General features: G+C 51.1%; 2 protein-coding genes and 2 long non-coding RNA genes across 4 annotated transcripts; all 4 read right to left on the bottom strand.

Moving 5' to 3' along the window:
* Positions 1–308: 308 nt before the first annotated feature.
* LOC133280981 (multiple epidermal growth factor-like domains protein 6) lies at positions 309–12,752 on the bottom strand. The gene is made up of 24 exons (XM_061476069.1): positions 12,450–12,752; positions 12,133–12,279; positions 11,337–11,501; positions 11,023–11,174; positions 10,688–10,856; positions 10,356–10,464; positions 9,703–9,848; positions 9,229–9,354; positions 8,621–8,800; positions 8,262–8,486; positions 8,052–8,178; positions 7,520–7,719; positions 6,494–6,706; positions 5,791–5,936; positions 5,158–5,285; positions 4,379–4,511; positions 4,051–4,183; positions 3,200–3,352; positions 2,705–2,831; positions 2,303–2,514; positions 1,813–1,975; positions 1,419–1,501; positions 710–870; positions 309–506 (listed from the first exon to the last, which is right to left on the bottom strand). The coding sequence occupies exons 1-24, from the start codon at positions 12,496–12,498 to the stop codon at positions 309–311; spliced, it is 3,645 nt and encodes a 1,214-aa protein (XP_061332053.1). The 5' UTR covers positions 12,499–12,752.
* On the bottom strand, positions 12,570–17,498 carry LOC133280980 (uncharacterized). The gene is made up of 7 exons (XM_061476068.1): positions 17,048–17,498; positions 16,283–16,534; positions 15,988–16,179; positions 14,370–14,519; positions 14,128–14,231; positions 12,989–13,206; positions 12,570–12,670 (listed from the first exon to the last, which is right to left on the bottom strand). Exons 1-7 carry the CDS (start codon positions 17,096–17,098, stop codon positions 12,570–12,572), a joined length of 1,068 nt encoding a protein of 355 aa, XP_061332052.1. The 5' UTR covers positions 17,099–17,498.
* Positions 17,499–17,580: 82 nt separating this feature from the next.
* Positions 17,581–19,232, bottom strand: LOC133280965 (uncharacterized). Its single transcript, XR_009747322.1, has 3 exons — positions 19,097–19,232; positions 18,306–18,461; positions 17,581–17,766 (listed from the first exon to the last, which is right to left on the bottom strand). It is a non-coding gene; the product is annotated as an uncharacterized LOC133280965 (long non-coding RNA).
* A 1,120-nt stretch (positions 19,233–20,352) lies between these two features.
* On the bottom strand, positions 20,353–21,809 carry LOC133280966 (uncharacterized). Its single transcript, XR_009747323.1, has 3 exons — positions 21,696–21,809; positions 21,118–21,215; positions 20,353–20,489 (listed from the first exon to the last, which is right to left on the bottom strand). It is a non-coding gene; the product is annotated as an uncharacterized LOC133280966 (long non-coding RNA).
* Between the last annotated feature and the right edge of the window lie 117 nt (positions 21,810–21,926).

Raw genomic sequence — 21,926 nt, 5'->3', positions numbered from 1 at the left:
AATGTGAACCCAACAGGCACTTTCAGTGGACTCCTACAGAACCACATGAAGAACTGCAATGATCTCCAGAGCAAAACCAAGAGCACGAACCTTTGGAAATGCCACACAGTGCCTCCAAGCTGCCTCGTGCTGTAGCATTTCCAAAGAACTCCGTGCTTACCTGTTCCTAAGCTGTGCCTGGCTTCTCAATGAACTCACACGAAGACAGGCTGTCAGCTCTTACAGAGCTCCTACAGAACTACAGCACCACTGGAAGACAAGGTCTTGTGGGATGTCCTCTCATGTGTATGAGCCATCCACTGTACACATCACGCACTGTGCCACCCACCGATGCTCCCTGACACTGCTGCTCTCTTGCTCTGCACTTTGGCTCTCTCACCTGATTGGGAGTTGTGTCCACAGTGCCCATCGCATTGTTCAGCACACGCTGCTGCCCTGCTGCTCTCTGCAGGTTTGTGCTCATGAGCCCTTTTCAAGTCTTCAGGGTCCAGTGCTTGCAGCATGTCCTGCTTACAGAGAACAGCAGTGTTCAACTCTGCAAGTCCCACAGTCCACCCATTCTGCTTCTTGTATAAAACCAGGAATTAGCACAACTATGTTATGCCAAAAGAAGGGACTGAAAGGAGCAAACTGCCACTGCAGGGGAACCATTTATCTTACAAACGTCGCAGTTGCAAGACTCCCTTCCCTCAGTTGTTTCCACACTGACCATGAGACTCTGGATCTGCAGGCTGACTCCATTGTAGAACACCAGCACGTCCATCCTGTGCTTGGCCAGCTGAGATGCCAGGTGCAAGTTCTGATCTTCCAGCTTATCATAGAGGGTGCGAACACTGAAATCCTCCAGAAGCCTCCGTGTCAAATGCTCTTCTGAAACACAAAGTGTCTGGGGAGTGGCCACAAGTCTTTATTTCCCACAAGGGGCACTGCCTGTCCATAGGAGGCAACAGCATGGTGTAGTGTGAAGGAGGAAAGCAGAAGAGGCAAGAGATGTAAGAGAAGGTCCCGTTCCTTAGTGAGGGGGAGGAGTGTTTCTATCACCTCCTAACTCAGGGTTTCTGCTCCTCTGTTCTCAGCATCACCATCGGCTGTGCTCTGGATTTTACTGTACCCTGTGAACATCCTGAAATTCCCAAGATGAGGTTTATTTCCCAAAGGCAAACAAGGCCAAAGAGGGCTGGCCACTGCCCTCCTAGGGAATAAAACACTGACCCATTCCATGACAGGAGGTTACAGTCCCCATCTGAGGGGATCAAATGAACCTAGAATGGAAATGTGTGTGGTGTGTGTAAATGTGCACACATGAGTACAGGACAGCCAAAGTGCCTGTGTGACCTTGGTGAGTAGGTATGAAAGTATCACACTAGAGAGCTAACAGAAGACAAAAGGATGGGCAGTAAACTGGCCTAGCACTTTACCTGCATTATGCACAGCTCCCTTCTCTTCAAAGCCAGCATCTTCTCCAGAAGCACGAGGACCGACTGTCTGATAGAACTGAAGGCTAAAAGGAATGACAGGAGAGGGAGAAGAGTATCTCGTCCTCAGTAAAATCAGATCCTGCACTATCACCAGCCCAGTCCAAGCAGGAGGATAGGTTTCTTGGCTAGATTCTGAAGTCAAAACAAAGATGGACACAACAGAGCTGTTACACACCACGCTGCTGGTAACACCAACGAGCTCCCTGTGCAGTTAGAGACAAAGCATACTGTAGAGCTGGCAAGAGGTCCAGCATCAGGGACTGAGAGTAATGCAACAGGACATGCTTTTGTACCATCAGGGTGTCCTGATAGCTCCCATGCAAAGGGGGTTTACCTGTCTTTAAGGAGGATGTACTCCGGTGGGATGTGTGGCTCACCCAGGCTCCTCCATCGTGGCTTCCAACCCTTCAGGGGGCTGATGATGGGCACAGCAGGCTGGAGCACTACAGCCAGGGTTGCCAGCACCACGGTTAAGGAGCCCAGAACAAAGAGAACTGCTGGGAAAGCCAAGAGGGATGGCAAGGAGGATGCAAGCCACACTTTCATTTCTTGCTTTACTGTCCTCCCACTGATGGACACGGGACTGGTATGTGCACAGCACTTAAAGAGGCACAGCTTTGAGGAAAGACCTCGACTGCCCTTGTATTTAGCCTCGAGCAACCTTATAAATGATGCCTTTCATTTCAGCTGAGTTTAGCACTAAAACACTCTGGCACTTTCTGCCTTCAAGTCAAGGGAAACAAAGCCCTCACTTGAATTCTTCAAGCAGAGAGTGGGGAGAAGCACAACTGGTCCTTCCCTCTCTCACAGTGTTTTGGCTGTACCTGTGATAGTGGCCCAGTTAGGAGCCAAGTTCAGGTCCTGTTGCTTCAGAACTCCATGTCTGGCCAGCTGGAACAGAGAAGAGGGCTGGAAGGACACATCTCGGGGGTCACAACCCACGTTTGCTTCATTCACAGTCACGATCAGGAAGTGCTCCTGAATGGTCCTATCCCTGAAAACGTATGTCCCAGACTCCAGGAAAACATGGGCAAACCTGGAAGGGAGAAAGTAAGGAAGAAAAGGAAGGAAGGTTGATCCAAGCTTCCTTCAGCCTCCAGCTGTGCTGACAGTCAAATACATGAACACACCAAGCTGGCATTTTCACTGCTCACCGATCCCATGACACACTCACCCTCAAGTCCTGACCATGACATGTGCATATTAACCACAGCAGGCATTCTTACCAGGAGATGTTGAGGTGAGTCTCCTGGATGAGGTGGTCCAACCTTCGGAAGGCTCCAAAATCCCAGCCTGGGTTGCTGTTATAGAGATGCTGCTTCTGATAGACAGGGTAATGGCTGGATGCACGATCTGGGAATGGTTCAGCACAGTGTCAGCAACAGTGACCCACTTTCAGTCAGGACAGTTGATACTGGTCTGGCAAAGAACTATGGAGCTGCATTTCTCTTATGGGGCCATATGCAGGGCCAACTCCTTTGAGGTGTGCATTACTGCCCAACAACATCTTCTGCTTTCTAACAGAGGACAAATGATATTTTTATTCTGTAGAGATCCAGTCAAAAAGTGAAAAAGCACCATGTAAGTCACTAGGCTAAAACTCTGGAGTCCCCCAAAGGCAGGAGAGACAGGGAGGTATCGGAATGTGCTCATATGCCGTGCTCCCAGATGTGGAGTCGTTGCTCTGGACACAAAGAGCACAGAGACCCAACAACACTCACTGTGGGAATCGATGCTGAGCTGGAAAAGGATCGTGTCTCCTGCTTCCAGGCATACTACTGGGTTAGGAACAAGGGGCAAGGTGTGGGTATCTGTGGAGGAAGCCCTCTGGATTCGATGACCTTTCTGTAGCAACTGATGTGATGAAAAGTCTCCTGGCATGGGCAAGAAACAGAATGAATTCTGCAGAATGAGGAGCTCTTGAAAACAGAGAACTCTCTCTTTGTATCTGTGGGCAATTACAGCTCACGAGGTCAAATTCTGCTCTCAGCCACACTACCATAAATGAGAAGCAACTGGAGTTAGGAGCCAGCAACTGGAGTTAGGAGCCAGCAACCGGAGTTAGGAGCCAGCAACCGGAGTTAGGAGCCAGCAACCGGAGTTAGGAGCCAGCAACCGGAGTTAGGAGCCAGCAACCGGAGTTAGGAGCCAGCAACCGGAGTTAGGAGCCAGCAACCAGAGTTAGGAGCCAGCAACCGGAGTTAGGAGCCAGCAACCGGAGTTAGGAGCCAGCAACCGGAGTTAGGAGCCAGCAACCGGAGTTAGGAGCCAGCAACCGGAGTTAGGAGCCAGCAACCGGAGTTAGGAGCCAGCAACCGGAGTTAGGAGCCAGCAACAGACCTGCCTTCGAGTGGAGTTTCCTTCTAGCTTCCTGGAAGGCCAGAATCATTCCACAGGCTGTACTTGACCTGCTCCCAGAGAGCCAGTGCAGGTCACCACTGGTTACTCCCACAGAGAACAAGATCTCTCCCAACTTTGTAAATAACTTGGACAATAAATTCCCTCTGTGCCAACTTGGAAGGAAATGAATGGCTTTGTCTGACTGGAACTTTGGGTCACCCTCAAGCCTTACCTGTGAGAAATGCATCCAGAGCATCTGTGCTGGAGGCAATGAAACCCAGCACTCCAGTGGGACTGAACAGAACCAAATGCACCCGCTGGCTTTTCTGCACGTGTTCATCTGGGCCCAGAACGTTTGCCACTTCCTGTTAAAAGCAGAGGCAACACTTGGCACTGATTCGAGCCTGGGTTGTGATCAGTGTCAGCTGTACCAGACTGCTCCACGGAGGGCTTTCGCCAGCCATTCAGAAGCTGTCATCTCTCAGCAGTGCAGAACCTGAGCAGTGAGAGTCTCTCCTCTCTACTCGCAGCTTTCCACCCTTGTGTAACCTCACACTTACCCACACTTCTCCTCCGTTCATCCTCAGCAGCAGCTCTCTATTGATGCCAAATCCCAAGGAGATCCGTGGGGCTCTCAGCAGACACAGTTGGTCACACAGTTCCTCAGCAGAGACATACTGCTTGCAGTGACATCTGTGCAGAGGACAAAAGGTCTTGATCATTTCCGATCTCTGAGCAAACAGCTATAACACACTGATGGTCAGGCTGACCCCAGTATCTTACAATCTACACTATGTCCATGGAAACCAGGATGGAGCAAGCTCACAGACCACCTCACCCAGCACTGCCTGCTATTCAGTGCCTGTGAAAGGCCAAAATGTAATACCCCACTCTCTAACAGGTATCTAATAGAGATCAAGTTCAGTCCTGTGGCAGTGTTATGCATCCCTCCCTAAAGTTCTGCTTTCAGTCAATGGCTGAAAGAAACAGAGTTTAACTTTAACACACCTCATTTCTGTGCAGTCCATGTCAGGAGGAGATTTTGCAATACGGAAGTTCCTCCACAAAAAGCTTAGAAGTATAATTTGACAAGAACTAGCTTTTAGTTGGCATTAAGCTAGTGTTTTAGTTGGCATTAAAGGTAGGGGGGGAATGAGGGTTGATTTCCTCAACCTGAGGCACATGGAGAAGGTCTACCTCGGAAAACATGAGCTCTGCCCACCCTCACCTTGTCCCTCAGTGTCATTCTGGTGTCTCTGCCCCTGACACCTCCCTCGGGATGCCCTGATGGGATCAGTAACTCAGAACTCACTGTGAGGCCCTTCTGGATGGCACTTACATGCCCAGCTCTGCATTCACCTCTCCCCCCGCGGGCCCGCAGGCAGGGGAGCAGTCGTACCGCTCGGGAAGCACGCACTGGCGTGTGGCTGCGAGCCGGACCGCTCCTGGAGCGCAGAGCTCATCCACCTGGAAGAGCAACCCCCGCCAGTGAGGGACACCCGAGCAGCTCCCACTGAGGGGCAGCACCCCGCAAATCCTCCCCCTGCAAGCTGCTGACGTTCAAGTAAAGGTAACCCCGCAAGGGCTGATAAAGACAACTTGGAAAGCAGGGAAGAAAGACCATGGCATCCCATCCAAGCTCCTCAAGCAGGGCTGACGAAGGACTCCATAGGAGCCATGTGGAAGCTTTAATTCCTGCATCTGTCATTTGTCTGTGACACTGTGTTGCTCCCCATTGCCACAGCATGGAAGAAGCATCCTTTGCCTCCAACTCTTATGAATTTGGCAAAAGCAAGTGCCATTACCCTACACGGAACGGTCAAACAAAGCAGCTAAAGGACTTGTGTCTGCAGCAGCCCAGAGAACTGAACTCGGATTGAATGCACGCACCCTGAGACAGGGCCTGAAGCACCAAATCACCCTCCCTCCCCTTTGTATCACACAACAGCTCTGTTCTGAAGGCAAGCTTTACCTGGGGCCGGCAATCCTGATCGCTGTTGCTGTCAGGGTCCATCTTGCCTCTCTCATCATAGTAAATGTAACCTGCCTGGCAGATGCAGGAGGCATCCGACTGCTGGAAAGCCCGGTTCAGCCCGTGGCAGGTACAGCTGGTTGCACCTTAGAGAAGAGCAGCAGTGGCACATTGACAAACGCTCCACTCACTTGTACATTAAGCCATTAGGTAGGGTAAGGACTTAGTCAATGCTGCCTAGCCCGTCTCTTGTGCCTCAAATCCACCACAGTACACAAGGTAAGGCATTTGCCACCTACCTTCCAGTTTTCCAGCCTTCTCCCAAGCTGGATATGGTTCAGTGCCCAACTTTGGCACACCTATACTTAATGCAAGCTCCCCAGTGCAGGGCAAAAGTACTCTTGGCGAAGCTCCAATGTTTTCAAAGCAATGATAGAACAAGAATTAGTAGGGCTGCTCACCTCTTCCTTTGAAGGAGACAAATCCCCTTGGCTAAGAGTGTAAGAGGAAGAAAAGCTTTGGAAATGGAATTCTCCTTCTGGGTGGGACAGAGGCAGAGCAGTTGGTAGCACCAACAGCATCATGAGGATCCCAGGACTTGTGGCCCATCACGGAACCACAATGTGGGGAATCACATTTCTGGGTGATTTCCTTCCTGGTCTCTCAATAGAGGTGAAAGTTTCACTCACACACAGCGACTCACCGGGCCGAGAGGAGGAAGAGCTGCCGCAGGGGAAGCAGGCAGCCTGGGCAGGGAGGTGATTGAAGGTGCCAGCAGGACAGGCCTGGCAATCCTCTATGTGCTTTGCAAAGCTGCTGCTCCTGTGGGTCCCCGGGGGACAGGGCAGAGGGGCAGATGCCAGGGCAGGGCAGTAGTGGCCACTGGGACAAGGCTTCTTGTGGTAACTCTCACTGCCTGGAGACACAGACACTGCGTAGAGACTGAAGCACGTGCCAAGAGATAGGCAGAGGCCACTTATTGCCGTTGTACATATCCACACCTCTCTATCATAGAATCCCAGACTGGTTTGGGTTGGAAAGGACCTTAAGATCATCCAGTTCCAACCCCCTGCCATGGGCAGGGACACCTTCCACTAAACCATGTCACCCAAGGCTCTGTCCAACCTGGCCCTGGACACTGCCCAGGATGGGGCATTTACCATAGGCAGCTGTATATAAAGTTCACAAACATTCAATTTATTTCATTGATACTAAAATATAAATCTTCATTTCTTTGTCTTGCCTCTTTCACTGGTCAAATCCAATGGCAAGAGCGAGCAGACAAGATCTCTTTCATGGGAGCTCAACACACATCAGTGAAGTTCACACAGGATACCAGCCAACAGGCTTGCGGTACTCGTAAAGCTGTTCCTAACCCCTCAGGCTGCAAGCAGCAGAGGCTGTCACAGACTTTGAGCCCTTAGACTCACTCCTCTGGTAATACATTAACTCTGAACCTCTCAGCTAAGCCACAGAAGTAGGGAGAACACGGTTCCCAAGGGCCAGAGGGGTCATCCCCTGGGAGACAGGACATGGGTACCCAAACCACTCTGGGCTCCTTTCTCTTCATCCATAACCACCTACCACAATAAATGCTCCACAAAGTGATGTGACAGCCCACACCAGGGTTTATAACTGCGGAGCAGCAGAGCTTTGCCCACACAGAACTTAAAACTAGCAGTCTAAGCTGCTATTTCTTGCCTCCTTCCTCTGTGACAGCTCCTTTTACCTTGTGGGCATATGAAGCCTGCAGGGCAGGGCTGGCAGGGTGACATGATGAGGGGGTCACTGCGGTAGGTGCCTGCATCACAGATCCTGCAGAACTTCTCAGGCGAATCCCTTGGACCAGGCAAGCTGAGGGCCATGTACCCTCCTTCACAAGGCAGCGGATGGGCACTGCCTGGGGGGCAGTAGTAGGGAAACACACACCTGGGATGCAAAACAAGGAGGGAAGAAGGAAAAGTGTCTGGAAGGGTTTGGATTTCCGGATTCCATGGCCAGTGCTAACCGAGGGCAAAACTAAAAGTGGTTTTCACCTAGTTCCAGGCTCAAGCTAACAAGTAGAAATCATAAATCCCCCTTCTCAGCCTTAGCAGCCGCCAAATCCATGACTGTTTTCTATTCCAGAGGTACCTTTGCTTCTGCACAGTGCACAAAGTCCATGCTTGAAGCATTAAAATGGGTTTTAGCACAGGCACATTTCACAATATTCAGTCCTTAGAAAGTTAAAGCTGGCTGCACCAAGCACCCCAGGTACTCACAGCTGCTCAGGGCTGTTGTATGTTGATGATCCTTCAGGACAGTAATACCCAGCAGGGCACACGGAAGGCAGGGCTGTGTGAGCAGCACAGTACAGGCCAGGCCTGCAAGGCTTTGGATTTACTGAACCTGGTGGAAAACAAGGGGAAACAGTGATTGATTCCAGCCAGAAATAGCTGGAAATAAAGAAAACAGGAGCATGGTCACGTCACCTGCTGGGCACTCATAGCCAGGTTTACAAGGTACTCCCTGGGTGTTAGGCAGCCCTGTCTCTGCTGGATCCGGGCAGAAGTATCCAGGTGAGCAGGGAGCACACTCTTCCAATGATTTTGCACCAGGCTGGATCCTGGAAGTGCCAGCTGGACAAAGGAAAGCATCCCCTTTACCTGGGCACCAGTATCCAGGGGGGCAGGGATAATCCTCAAACCCGGTCAGACCTGTTAGGAAGAGAAAGGAATGAAGACAGGGCCATGAGGGGGTTTAGAGAAGGGCTCTGAGTGCTATTGCATCTCAGGGAATCCTGTAACCAGCTCCAGAGGCAGGAAAAGGCTGGTTTTCACCTGGCACTCACCTGACAAAGGGCAGTGGTAGCCAGGAGGACAGGGTTGGCAATCTGTCAGGCTCTGAGCTCCTGGCAGCTTGCGGTAGGTTTGTGGAGGGCATTTCTGAGGTGCCAGGAGACTGCTGTGCTCACTGCCATTGCCTCCGAAGCAATAGTGTCCTGATGGGCATGGATAGGCCTCTGAGTCCCCTAGCAAGCAGAAAGCAGGGCTTTAAGGAGTCAGCTTTGCACTGTAATTGGAACACTTTCCTTCTCTGTCCTCGCTGGGTCCTTCCTGAACTCCTGCACAGATGTGCATAATCCACCTTCACAATCCAATCCCCTCTGACACAGGGAGACATCTGGAGCCTGGTTGTGGTTTCAGGCTCTCCCACATTTCCAGTGTTTGCTGGAACAGCACATTGTATTAAGAGCTCAGTGCCTTCTTCCTCTGCAGTCACTAGAACTCATCACTAGACAGTGTGCCTGCTGCAAGGACTGTTCCCCACTGCAGTATCTGGTCTCCTAGGCGTTCTCCTAGGCCAGCTTTCCAAAGCCATCACCAGACTCAAGGATACAAACTCTCCTTACAAACAATGCCCATTCCCTCCCCTCCCTGGTCAGCTCCAAGTTCCTACCTGCTTTGCACCAGTGGCCTGGTGGACAGGGGAGGCAGTCTCCTCTCTTCGCAGCTCCTGGAACACCTCTAATAGTATTCGCAGGACACGGTGTTGGTACCTCAGATCCCTCCAGGCAGTAGAAACCTACAGAAAGGGATGGCAAGGAGATGAAAATAAGATCTGAAAGCCCTCCAATGGCAAAAATGGCTCAGCGAGAGCCTCCTGTTGTTGTAGGATGAACACCTACACAGCTGTGGGGATGCTGCTGTGCATTTAGAGAGCCAAAACAGCTGCACCAGCAGTCTAGCACTATAAATTCAAGGCAGCCTTTAGGTCAGGCACACCTCTTTGTTCAAAAGGCACAAAACCAGAGGAAACCAATGAGCAATGACAGCTTCGCAGAAGGGATCACAATATGTTCTGCACGATAACAGATACTCTCCAGCAAGTCACTGTGCTTACACTTAACATACTACTGAGATCCTCACTTACCTGCAGGACACAGCCCTGCACACTCCTGACCCCAGCGGCACCCAGTCAGCAAGCGCCAGGAGAAGCTGTGGCCCTGGGGAGTGGATTGGGAGCTCCCAGCAAGGCAGAAGTATCCAGCAGCACATTTCCCCTCCAGCCGCCCATGCCTGGAGCAGAGAGAGCAGTGAAGAGGCTTTGTAGGACCTGCTGCTAATGATTTGGTGCAGGAAGAGATGCAATGAACTTGGCAATGAAAAAGACCTTCTTATGCCGATACGAGAGAGAAAACAGACCCATTTTGCCACTTACAGAACCATGCAGATAGCTTGAACCAGACAGTTCTCAGTTCAAATTCCACGAACATGGGCAAAGTGCTTTAGATGCAATTGTGGATGACTTTCCACGGGGCTGGAATTCCTGCATTACTTTCATGCTTTCAGAAGCACTACCTACTATCCCTTTCAGATGTATCAGACTGCTTTGAGGTGCCCCCAAAATTCATGGGTCCAACACCTCTGTACCCCAAAGCTGTGTCTAGGCTTCTGTTTCTTTCCTTTGAACGAGAGATGTGGTAGAGAGCTGGGAGGAGCCTGGCATCGACTCATCAGCACAAAACAAGATGCCAAACTGCTTAAAACGGAGAGGAAAGATGCCAGATCGAAATGCATCCTAACCTGCAGTAGTGACCAGGTAAGCAAGGCAGGCATTCCTTCTCATTCCACAGGCCAGTCATATTTGCAGGAGTGAAGGTGCCTTCGGGACATGTGAGAGGAACCCTTGTGCCTGAAAGGGAGCCCACAGAGACAATAAAACCCCTGTTGTGCTCTGACAAGACTCTATAACGGAGGAGCTGACTCCCAGGAAGCAAGATGCCAACTACACCACATCTGCTCATTGCCACTTCCCATCACCTGGCTTACAGGATGACACACATTAGGTTTGTACAACTCCTGGGTCACAGTGAAGCCACAACATTGGGATCCTTGGTGTGCAAGTTCCAGTGTACCTGTAGGACAGTAGGAATGTGGGGGGCAGCGCCTGTGGTCTCCTGCCACCAGCTCCTGGCAGTAGAATCCTCTCTGGCACGGGATGCAGGCTGCAGAGCCGCTGGCTGGCTGGTACTCCCCAGCAGGGCACGGCGTTGGATGGGCTGCCCCGGAGCTGCAGAAGTGACCCTGGCAATGACAGGAGGAAGCGGATTGCATGGGGATAGGATCCGTATAAAGGGTGATCCCAGAACTGCCCAAGCAGCGTCCTGCGGGGATGTAATCAACAATTCCATGGCCTTTCACGACTGTGGGAAATGAAACCTCCTGCCTGGAGCTGAGACCCACCTCTCACCTTAGGGCAGAGAAAAGCTGTGGGGCTGACGGAGCTGAAGTTCACTGGGCAGTAAAACCCCTCAGCACAAGGTCCTGTTGGAGAGCTCAGCCCAACACCAGCACAGAAGGAGCCAGGGTAGCATGGCACACAGCTCTCCAGGGAGGCACCACCTGGGAGCAAACCAGAAGTGAAGGCCAGCAGGGAGATGATGAATGTACACCCAGTGCTGCCACAGCATCGTCAGCGCTTCTTTGGACTGATAACCCATTGCCACCCTCAGGCCTGACTGCCTGTGGACCACAGGAGAACCCTGTGGGTGAAGCCACACTCACCCGTGGCATTGTTCAGGGTCCCAGCTGGGCAGGCAACTGGGAAATGGGTGCCCTCTGGACAATAGTGCCCAAGTGGGCAGGGTCCACTGAGCGGGAATGCAGGTGTCCCACGTGGAATGGCATCAGTGGCTCCTCCTTCACAGTAGTAGCCAGCTGAACACAGACCTGCCATGGGGGGACAGAGAGGGCAGCAGTCACCAGCCCATGGCACGGCGGTCAGCGAGGGAGCACCTCCTCAACCCCCCACAAGAACCTGTGTTATCACTGGTGATATCCTGGGCCTTTGGTTTGCCTTCTCTCCTTCCCATCCATCTTTGGTCTCTATCACTGCCCTTCCTGACCTGCACTGACCTCATCTGGCATTTGCCTATTCTCCTCATTTCTCTAACTGGTTCCCCATATTCTGTCTTGTGTGGGAAGAGCTGTGGCTCTGCTCTTCATGCCTCCAACCTTTGCTTTTGGCCCAGTGACGCCTACTCCGTGCTTAAATGGGAAGGGTAGGATTTTGGAGGACAGAAAAGAGCAATAAAAGGGTTAAAAACATAGAATGAGAAAGGGGAAAAACCTAAGGGGGATAAGAGAAGTGATGCAGTTACATGAAAGCGACATCCAAAACAAATGCTCAGCTCGAAGAATGAAACAGAAATGACTGATAGGCACAGACAGAGGGCAGGGGGTGCGCTTCTATAGCCTTCACTACCTCTGTTCCCTGAGATACGTTCTCCACTTCCCCACATCCTTCAGCCCTGACTCTCCAACCCCCCTGTGGTGGGTGTCTGCTATGAACCAAACTCACCATCAGGCTCCCAGTTGGCATCTCCTCTGCAGTACCTCCCCACTGGGCACAGCCTGCAGGCGCTGCGGGCCAATGCCCCCTCCACAGTGTTCAGTGTCCCCTCGGGGCACGGCAGGGGGGCAGCAGTCTGAACTGGACAGTAGTAACCTGTAACATGGGGAGAGGGGAGTGAGGCACTGCTCAAAAAAGAAAGGAGAAGAGGTGGACACGTTGAGCTTGCTCCAAGGGCAAATACCCCATCCCCTGGAGTGAACCAGCGCCAGCAGTTGTGCAGGCATCAGTACCTCTTCCCATTGCCGCACACTCGTGTTGCTCACCTCTGGGGCAGCTCAGTGGCTCAACAGTGGCTGCCCTGCTGCAGGCCATACCAGCAGGGCAAGGCAGGCAGGCGCTGGCCCCAGGCACAGGGCTGAATGTGCCAGGCTCACAGGGCAGCTCTAGCACAGTGCCTGCAGGACAGTAGAAACCACTGGGACATCTGTATCCATGAATCCCATCAGAAGGGCAGGGAGCAGAGTTTCCTTCCAGGCAAACATAGCTGTAGAGAGAGAATTCAGACCTGAAACAAAGAGCTCACAGCCCTGTTCTGGGGAAATAGACGGGGGAGGCAATAACCAAGAACCAAGGGTCACCACAGTAGAATCACGGGAGGGTTTGGGTTGGAAGGGACCCTCAAAGCTCATCCTGTTCCAACCCCCTTCAATGAACAGGGACACCCTGCACTATAGCACGTTGCATAAGAAACATCCCTTGGAAACCCAGGTTATTTCAGTTTTGATAAAACCAGTGAAATAACTTCAAAGATTCTAAGGCAAATCCTGCTATTTTGCCCCAGGAAGCGAGTGTCTGCCCATACCCTGCGTTACACGGCGAGGTCTGGGCTGGATCAGACAGTCCTGCCCCACTGCAGTAGCGTCCAGCCGGGCAGGGCTGGCACTGCTCCTCTGCCTCCAGCCCCACCATGCTGGAGAGGGAGCCAGGAGGACAGGGCACAGGGTATTCTGTACCACGGGGACAGAAGTGCCCTGCAGGACAGATGTCATTCCCGGGCAGCCCAAGGCTGGAAGATTCCACCTGCATCAATAAAACAGAGGAGAGAAGTGTTACTGAGAGACTTGGCACCATGTGCTACAGACAAGGTTCTGGAAAGGGCACAGAGGAGCAGAGTTATAATATCCCAGATCGGTTTGGGTTAGAAGGGACCTTAAAACTCCTCCAGCTCCAACCCCTGCCACAGGCAGGGACCTCTTCCACTGGAGCAGCTTGCTCCAAGCCCCTGTGTCCAACCTGGCCTTGAACACTGCCAGGGATGGGGCAGACACAGCTTCTCTGGGCACCCTGTGCCAGCGCCTCAGCACTCTCACAGGGAAGAGCTTCTGCCTTATCTCCAACCTGAACTTGCCCTGTTTCAGTTTGAACCCATCACCCCTTGTCCTATCACTACAGTCCCTGATGCAGAGCCCCTCTCCAGCATCCTTGTAGCCCCCTTCAGACACTGGAAGCTGCTCTGAGGTCTCCCCGTAGCTTCTCTTCTCCAGGCTGAACAGCCCCAGTGTTCTCAGCCTGGCTCCATACAGGAGGTGCTCCAGCCCCTGAGCATCCTCCTGGCCCCCTCCTCCTCCAACAGCTCCATGTCCTTCTGATGTTGAGGTCCTACAAGTCTGCTGCTACTGGAACTAAACAAAGACCACAGCTGGCACTGGCTGCCAAGATGTGGCTATCCCATCCCTGTGTCATCTCCTGGAGGAGGTATTAGACATGACACCTCAGTGCAAGCTACACAGGGGTCTGAGCAGAGTTTATCTGTGGGCAGCAACACATTGCAGTGGACATCAAGAGCAGTGGCATGTCACTGCATCTGAGGAGCTCTCAAGGGCAGCGATAAAAGGCACAAGCAACCCCACAGAGAGCAGAAATGCTTGGAAAACGTTGCCCCAGAAGGGACAGGTCCCCATGTCACCGGGTTTACTGCGCTGCTGCCTGGCACTTACTCACCCTGTGTTTGAATGGGGCTGGGCTGATGGCTCCCTTGGCACAATGATAACCTGAATAGCAAAATCCAGATGGCTGTGACAGGCCTGGTGCTGAGCAATACATGCCTGCAAGGAGCAGAAAAGCAATCTCAGTGTGAGGGCCTGCACAGAAGATCGGCGGAGGAGTCAATAGCATGAAGGGAGAAGTATTCCTCATCCCTCCCATGTATGCCCCTGGGTTGCTTGTGCCAACTCCCTGCTCACCTGTGGGGCAGGGCTCACAGTCAGACTCATTGGTGGCACCACTCCTGGGGCCAAAGGTGCCCTTTGGACATGGGTGCTCCAAACTGGAGTTGGTGCCAGGCAGGCAGAAGTACCCAGCAGGACACACCTCAGGAGTATGCGCTCCAGAGCCTAGGACACAAGCACAGCACCTTGCTCAGGGGAGGTGACAGGAGCTGCCTATGGCTTTAGGAGCACAATCCCATCTAGGGAGCTGTGCAGCCCCATTCCGTGTGGTTCATCTTGTTGCATGCATGAGCAGTGACACAGTGAGAGCTTCGTAACTGGTATTTTCCTGGGCATGGAGCTTCTCTCCCCAAATAGGAGAAAGATTTGGCTTCAGCCTACTTGTTCACCCAACAACCCCATGGGCTTTGAAACGGGTTTTGCCTTCCATTCTTGGCAGAAACTGCTGCTCCTGCATGTCCCGTCCAACCCACACTGACTTAGCAGAACCTTAACAGAAGAAAGGCAGCATTCAGAATAACCTTTTATTGTCTGTGTCACTAACAGGCAGACTCAGCCCTAAACGACATGGAATCCCTTTTACCACAACACACAGCCCCCCCTTCACACTCCTCACAGGAGAGTCCTGCTGGGCAGAGGTCACAAAGTCCTTCCTCTCCTGGGACTGCTATGCCCCATTCTCACAGGGTATAGGAAAGGCAGATCCCACTGGGCAGTAAAAGCCCCGTGGGCAGTGATGGGGGTTACAGAAGTCTGGCCAGGGGTGCAGTTGTAGCCTGCAGAACATGGTCCTTCAGAACTGGTTTTACCCAGCTCTGCAACGACAAAAGCAAACCCCTTCCTCTTCCTTTGCCAGATCAAAGACAATGGAAACCCTTAGCTCCTGAAATCACCATCTCCATCATACATACATGCCTGTAATACATGTCAGAAAGCAGCAATTCTCTGAAGTTCAGCCTCAGACAAAGGACATCTTATTGTACAGGAAAGTAAGCTCTGAATTATCTGCCTGGTTTAACACAGGCTTCCAATTCAATGCTCAGCTGTGAGTGACGCTCTCAGTTGTGGCTCCAGCTCTGCTAGAAGCTTTGTGTTAGCTCAGTCAAGTCATTTCCTTCCTGTTGCTTCAATTCCTCACCTGAGAAAGTCAAAGCCTCTTTGTCTCACAGAAGGTGATGGGTGAAGCTCTTACTGTCAGCGTGACCACAGACATTGCAGTGCTGGCTGGGGAGCACAGAAACATCTTGCACAGCCAGATGGTAAGAACATCTGAGAAGCTGCAGAGACCCTGGCTGTTAGCGAGCACCAAGGGCCCGTTTGCTGAGCTATTTTGTTTTCCTGAGGCCAAAGACACAATAGGCATCTAGAAGATGTGGCTGAGCCAAGGGAGAAAGGTGTGATAACAAGCAAGAAGTGTTGCGGGTGACCTGAGACTGCTACCGAGATCCCAACGTGAGTTTTGGGAGACAAATGACTTGGGGTGTTTATATTGGTGTACATCCTGCATAAACTGCTGCTAACCAAAGAAGATGCGTGGCACTAACCGAGTTTCTTCTCCTGTACCTGCTAAGCATGAGCTTGTAAGGATAAAGCTGCAGTGGGTGTCTATCTTGGCTCACATTGTGTAACTCACCACTGCAGAAGTACCCAGCTGGGCAGGGCTGACAGGCTGCAGGCTGCCATTTCCCACTGTTCGGGTTGAAGCTTCCAGGACTGCAAGGGACTGGGGATTCAGAGCCTTCAGGACAGTAGAAGCCAGGGGGGCAGTGCTCCTGATCTGGCTGCGTGGCTCCACGGTGACAGAAATACCCAGCGTAACATGTTCCTGCAAGGGAGAAAAGCTCCTGCATTAGGTTTAAGCAATGAGAGAACATCAAGAAAGCCAATCCTGGGAGACAAGAAAGATGTCAGATGCACGCAATACACACCAGAAACACTGGCCAGGCCTTCTCCTTGGCAGAACCTCCCCGCAGGGCAGGGCACGCAGGCATTACCATGACCCATCCCAGCCTGAGGCAGAAAGGTGCCAGCGGGACACGGCTCTGGCTTGCTGCTGCCTGGTGGGCAGTAATGTCCTGCTGGGCAAAGGCTGCCTGCCTCTTCATGGGCAGGATTGGGGACTCGAGCCTCTGAAGTGCAGTAATACCCAGGCAAACAAGGACCACTTGGGGAGGAGAGTCCTAAAGACAAGGAGCATAAAACATAAGCCAGTGGCGTGATGTAAATCACAGCTTCTGGACTAAACAACCCAGCCAAGCCTTGTCAGCACAATGATTGCAGAGTCTGATGGCCCCTTAAAAGCTCAATCCAGGGTCTTCGTATTCATTTACCAGGTAGCTAAAGGCTTAAAGAGCTTTCTAGATCATCTTCACAGACGGGGGGGCTTGCTCTATCCACTAAGAGGCAACCGAAAACTAATGAGTCCTAGAACCCAAGCTGCTTGGTTTGTGGTTCCATCATCTTTGCTTAACCAGACGCACCTCAATCTGCCTCTTTCATTCAGCTTACAAAAGACTGCAAAAGTCTTGGGCGTGATCACAAAGAATCCTACTCAAGGGGTCCCAGAGCTCACTGCAAATGCTACTTCAAAGTCACATAAACCGCATACAGAAGAGCACCCACTGGAGAAACTTTTCGGCTCTGCTCCACACAAACCAGCCTAGGATTCTATGTAACCCATAGGTGATTCCTACCTGCACTGGCACAAAACATGCCTCCAGGACAAGGCTTGCATCCCCTGGCATTTTCCAGCCCAGTTTGGTTGCTGTAGGTGCCCTCTGGGCATGGGTATTGATTGGCAGCTTTTGTTCCTGGCAGGCAGTAGTACCCTGCTGCGCATTCTACTGCCTTGACCACACCATGTGGGAAGCTCTGGAGGTCACCTGGCTGGGCTTCTAGGGCACAGAACCTGCCCAAAAGAGCCCAAGTCTTGCCTCAGGCCAGAAGTCCTGCCAGAGGCCAAGAAACTTGTGCACAACAGTGACAGTCTAAGACTCCACAATAAAAGGAAAGTCAATTACATGGAAGGAAGTAAATGGAGAACCAAGATGCAACCTGTCAGGAGCATTTTGTCCATCCCAGCAGACAGAGCTCCCAGGATGGGTTTTCTATGGTTCATAGACTGTGGTACAGAAAAATGACACAATAAAGGGAAAGGTGATAACAGAAACAAGAAAACCAGCCCTGTGTATCAAAGGATGCAACACACAGAGCAGTCTAAGGCAGAGGGAAATGCACATGCTAATTCCTAAGGAAAGCATCAAGAGCAAGGATAGAATCCACTTCACTTACATCCCTGCTGGGCATGTTTCACACTGGCTTTTCCCAGCCTGATCCTGGTATTTTCCAGAGGGACAGGGTATGGGCTCTGCGCTGCCAGTGGGGCAATAGTGACCCACAGGACACAAATAGTCTAGGAACAAAGAAAGAAACACACTTGTAATGTCACTGCTCTGCTTATGTGCTGAACAGCTCTATAGTGCCATGAGGGGAAGCACCACCACACACCTAGAACTGGAAGATTTAATAGGATATAAAATCTTTATAAAGCCATTCTGCACTGCCACATGGTTCAATAACTTCCCCTTCAGAGCCCCATGGATGTTTTTAATCCATCAGAATCTGAGTTACACTTATGCGTATATCACTCTTATGAAAGAGAGAATAGACAACTGCTTATGCATCTTCTTGCTCTCTTTCTAACAAAGGTGAAAATATCCCATGGAATAAACTTCTCTTGGGATATTGTTTTCAGCTTGGGTTTTGCCTTGGTAAGATCCCCTATTTTTCCTACTACATTTACACACAATTTACACACCACTAAACCTGTGTTGCAAACGCGTTTTAATCTAAAGAACTAGTCATTTCTAAACGTGACTTGAAAGCGTAACTAAGGTCAGATTTTAAGCCCTGTGCCTCCTGTAGGTAAAGAACGACCCAAAGATTTCCTACCTGAATGCTGGGCTGACACAGAGCCCTCTGGGCAAAACCATCCTTCTTTACACAAGCCCTCTGGGGATCTCTGGCCATGCTGAGAGCAGAACCACCCTGGGGAGCAGGCCTGGCAATCCTGTGCTGACTGGCCCCCATCATGAGCCAAAAAGGAGCCTGGAAAGAAAAAGCCATCAAAAGCACATACTCTTGTCATCCTAGACTAAAGGAAAAGAGCGGGAGCTGCTCACACAGTAACTAACTACACCAGCCCCAGAAACCTCCTGCAGAAGATGCCAAGAGGATGCTGGCAAGAAAGGAATCCAAAGGGAGTAGAGTCCCCTTGGAGAGTAGATGACAGGTTGGTCCTGAGTGCTGGCTGCGCTGAATTCCTCTTTATTTCTGGTCTGGACTGAGCAGTGCAACCACTTGTTTAATGTAACAGGAAAGAAACAAACATTCCACAGTCTTTCTCCTTCAACTTAACCATCTGTCTCATGAAGAGTGACGGTAAAGGACAGCTCTTGATGTGCAGGGAGGGTGGCAGTGGTGTGCTGGGCTGTGTGACCTCTCCTTCAGCATCATGTAGGCCACAAGCTGAGGCTTCTGAGGCAGTTTTGCAGCTACTCTCTGAGGACACATCTAGGACTGCTGTTCCCAATACAACAGCACTGGATTAGAGGATGAGCTTTGTGCTGATAGCAGCTGTCTCTTGGGGAAATAAAGGGGCAGCAGGACAATGGTACAGCCTCAGGCTCAGCAGTGCACTGGGAAGAGAAATGGTTGAATGCAGCAGCTGCCATCAAACCTACCTGGAGGACATGGAGATGGAGAAGAACTCCCTGCAGGACAGAAGTGGCCTCGAGGACAAATGTTCCCTCCTGCTCCATCCATGGGGTTTGGGAGCATTGAGCCCCCTGTGCAGTAGAAGCCAGCCTCACAGGGACCTGATGGAGCTGAGAGCTCTGCTGTTGCACAGTATGAACCTGATGCAGGGGTAGAAGCAAGGCTGCCATCTAAGAGTGCTCAGAACCAGTCCCAGCACAAGACTGGAATTGCCTACTGCTCTTGGCAAAAGGGAGAGCAGCACACATGGGCAAAACCCCATTTCTGCAGGAAGCAAGCAGTCTTCTCCTACCTGGGGTGCAGGGAAGAGGAAGAAAGGACCCAGCAGGACAAAAGGTTCCTGCTTGGCACAAGCCAATAGATCCAGAAGCTGGAGCTGCCATACCTGCTAATGGAAAAGACATAGACTGAGTTGAAACAGAAGAATTGAGAGTACCTAAACAGCTCAGGAAAACAGAACCAGAGTGCTGAAGGAAGGAAAAGAAACAGGAAAGTAACCCACCCTGAACTGCCTGGACCCTACAGGTGACTCTGTAATGCCACCTTCTCAATAACAACAGCCATCATGCTCTACCATTCCCCTTTGTACCAGAGTGATTGCCAAGAAACACTGGTTTGCTTGATGTGGATCCAGGTGGACAAAACCATCCAGGCATGCACAGTCCATCTGGTCTTGTCAGGCCTGGCTTGGAACAGACCCTTCCGGGAGGACACAGCTGGCACTTGGAAGTATCCCAGATATTTAAAGCTTCGCTGTAGGTTCCAGGGGGACAGGGATACTGAGTGGCAAATTCTGTATTCCTGGGGCAATAGTGACCTAGGAAAGAAGAGAGAGGTTTCACAAAGGTTAACACGTGCTGGAGAATCACCAACCTAGACACAGCATTCTCTTCATCTGAGAAGGACTGATCCCAAGCTTCTCAGCTTTAGTGAGAAGGTCTCAAAGTGTACGATAAAGGTCAAAGCTGATGCTCTATTTACCATTTTCCTCATTCAGACAGGAGCCGAATCTCAAAAGAGCTTAAGTGCTTTGACCAAAGACATTGACCTGTCCATCTGCTGCATCATGCAACCAAGTCCAAGGGCAAATCCACTCCAAACAGCTGCCGGGGCATCTGCTAATCTCAGATTACCCAATCCCAAACTGTGCCGGGATGAGTGGGCAGAACGACCAGACCCACCTGCAGGACAGTCGGTGTAGTTTGCGGAACCAGCCGTGCAGTAAAAGCCTTCTGGGCACTCCAAACACTGTGCCATGCTCCAGGATGGGCTGTAACTCCCCGCAGGGCACGGCTGGGCTCTGCTGCTCCCCACCTCACAGTAATGTCCCGGTGGACAGGGTCCTCCTCTGACCGTTGTCTTGCAAGAAGAACACCCCAGTTACAAGGCTACCAACTCAGGGGTGGCCCTTGCAAAGTGATTTGGGTCAAGCTCTTATGCCGATGAGAACCAGATGTGTTGTGTGAAATCCTGTGCTCATCCCTCAGGCTGCACGCCTGTTCCTTTCCCAAAAGAAGGGATCAGAATTGTGCCCATAACTTGCTGGGATGGCCATTTGGAAGGTGGCATCACCCTTTCACCATTCATAGTCTGCAGAAAGCTGAGGCATAACCTAGTGTTTGCTGAGTTACCACCTTTAAAGATTCTCACTGTATTTTGCCTAGGAGGGGGGCTGACAGATGCAATGTTCTCATCAAACTCCTGCACTCCTAACCTCTGGAATTCTAATCTGATACAGCATTTCACTCTGCTTTGCAGAATCAGTATGCAAATAGAGAGTTCTTTTTGGTCAGCTTTTAGATGTAAAAGCTGAAAGAAGGCCAACTGCCCCTTTTGCTATCAAGAAACCAGATGCACCGATGCACCCAATACACAACATAATGTAGTTAAGGGACAGTTCAATCAGGGGCAGAAGAACTAAGGTGACTTTATGGTCTTCAGTTCCACAGATACATTTTACACTATTCACAGTACAAGCACAGCTTACCCTGGGAGGTTTAGCAGAAATGGCTCCTCCACTGCAGTAAAACCCAGCCTCACATAATCCAGTTGGAGAAACAAGTCCAGTCCCATCACAGAAATACCCTGAAATGAAGAGGAACCACAAAAGGACCATAATGATACTGGTCGCATGAGACAGACAAACAGCAAGTGTGCAATGAGGAAATAATCACTGAAGCATCATGTTTGATAGCACCAACATCTATTCTCCTGGAGATGCTGTCACTGGGAATAGCTGCAAGTACAGAGCTTACATGCCTGAACAAACAGCACTCCTTGTATCATCTACAAGGGGCTGGAACTGGATGATCTTCAGGTCCTTTCCAACCCAAACCATTCTGTGATTCTGTGACTTTAGGATCTCCTAGTACAAAACCACATAGAGAAAAGGTGGAGAAAGGGAAGCTCACAGTGCAGATGCAGTCCCTTTATGCTCTACCCTGTATCTCTCCATGAAAGCAGTTGTTCATGATTGCTTGCTCTGGAACCACAAAGTGTCTCAGGAGCCCTGGAAATACTGGTGCTTGGCTAGAATCTCATTCATGCTTTCTTTTGATATTGTACCTGCATCACACAGGAGACAGTCCTTGATCCTAGTATTCCCAGTTGAGTTGCTGTAATAACCAGGAGGACATGGCTGTGGAAAGGCAGAGCCCATAGGACAGTAAGTCCCCTTTGGGCACGTGTTCCCCAGAAGACCATCTGTAGGTGCTGGAACAGAAACACCTCCTCTGCAGTAGAACCCAGCCAGACAAGGTCCTGTAACATGGGACTGCCCCACAAGTGCACAGTAGT

The sequence above is a fragment of the Pezoporus flaviventris genome, unplaced genomic scaffold (genome assembly GCF_033815535.1).
Source record: "Pezoporus flaviventris isolate CSIRO_AGI_PZ_B2104156 unplaced genomic scaffold, CSIRO_AGI_Pfla_v1 ptg000093l, whole genome shotgun sequence".
NCBI lineage: Eukaryota > Metazoa > Chordata > Aves > Psittaciformes > Psittacidae > Pezoporus > Pezoporus flaviventris.
The sequence above is the reverse complement of the archived record's forward strand: the minus strand, read 5'-3'. Positions and strand labels throughout refer to the sequence as shown.

Coding starts and splice junctions, on each gene's coding strand:
- LOC133280981 (XM_061476069.1), bottom strand. CDS start 12,498: ATGGCCTGCAGCAGGGCAGCCACTGTTGAGCCACTGAGCTGCCCCAGA. Junction 8,801..9,228: donor AGGCCACTGGTGCAAAGCAG/GTAGGAACTTGG, acceptor TCTGCTTGCTAG/GGGACTCAGAGGCCTATCCA. Junction 2,832..3,199: donor GCTCAGCATCGATTCCCACA/GTGAGTGTTGTT, acceptor AACCATTCCCAG/ATCGTGCATCCAGCCATTAC.
- LOC133280980 (XM_061476068.1), bottom strand. CDS start 17,098: ATGCCAGGGGATGCAAGCCTTGTCCTGGAGGCATGTTTTGTGCCAGTG. Junction 14,232..14,369: donor CTGTGAGCCCTGCCCCACAG/GTGAGCAGGGAG, acceptor TGCTCCTTGCAG/GCATGTATTGCTCAGCACCA. Junction 12,671..12,988: donor ACCTCGCCGTGTAACGCAGG/GTATGGGCAGAC, acceptor CTCTCTCTACAG/CTATGTTTGCCTGGAAGGAA.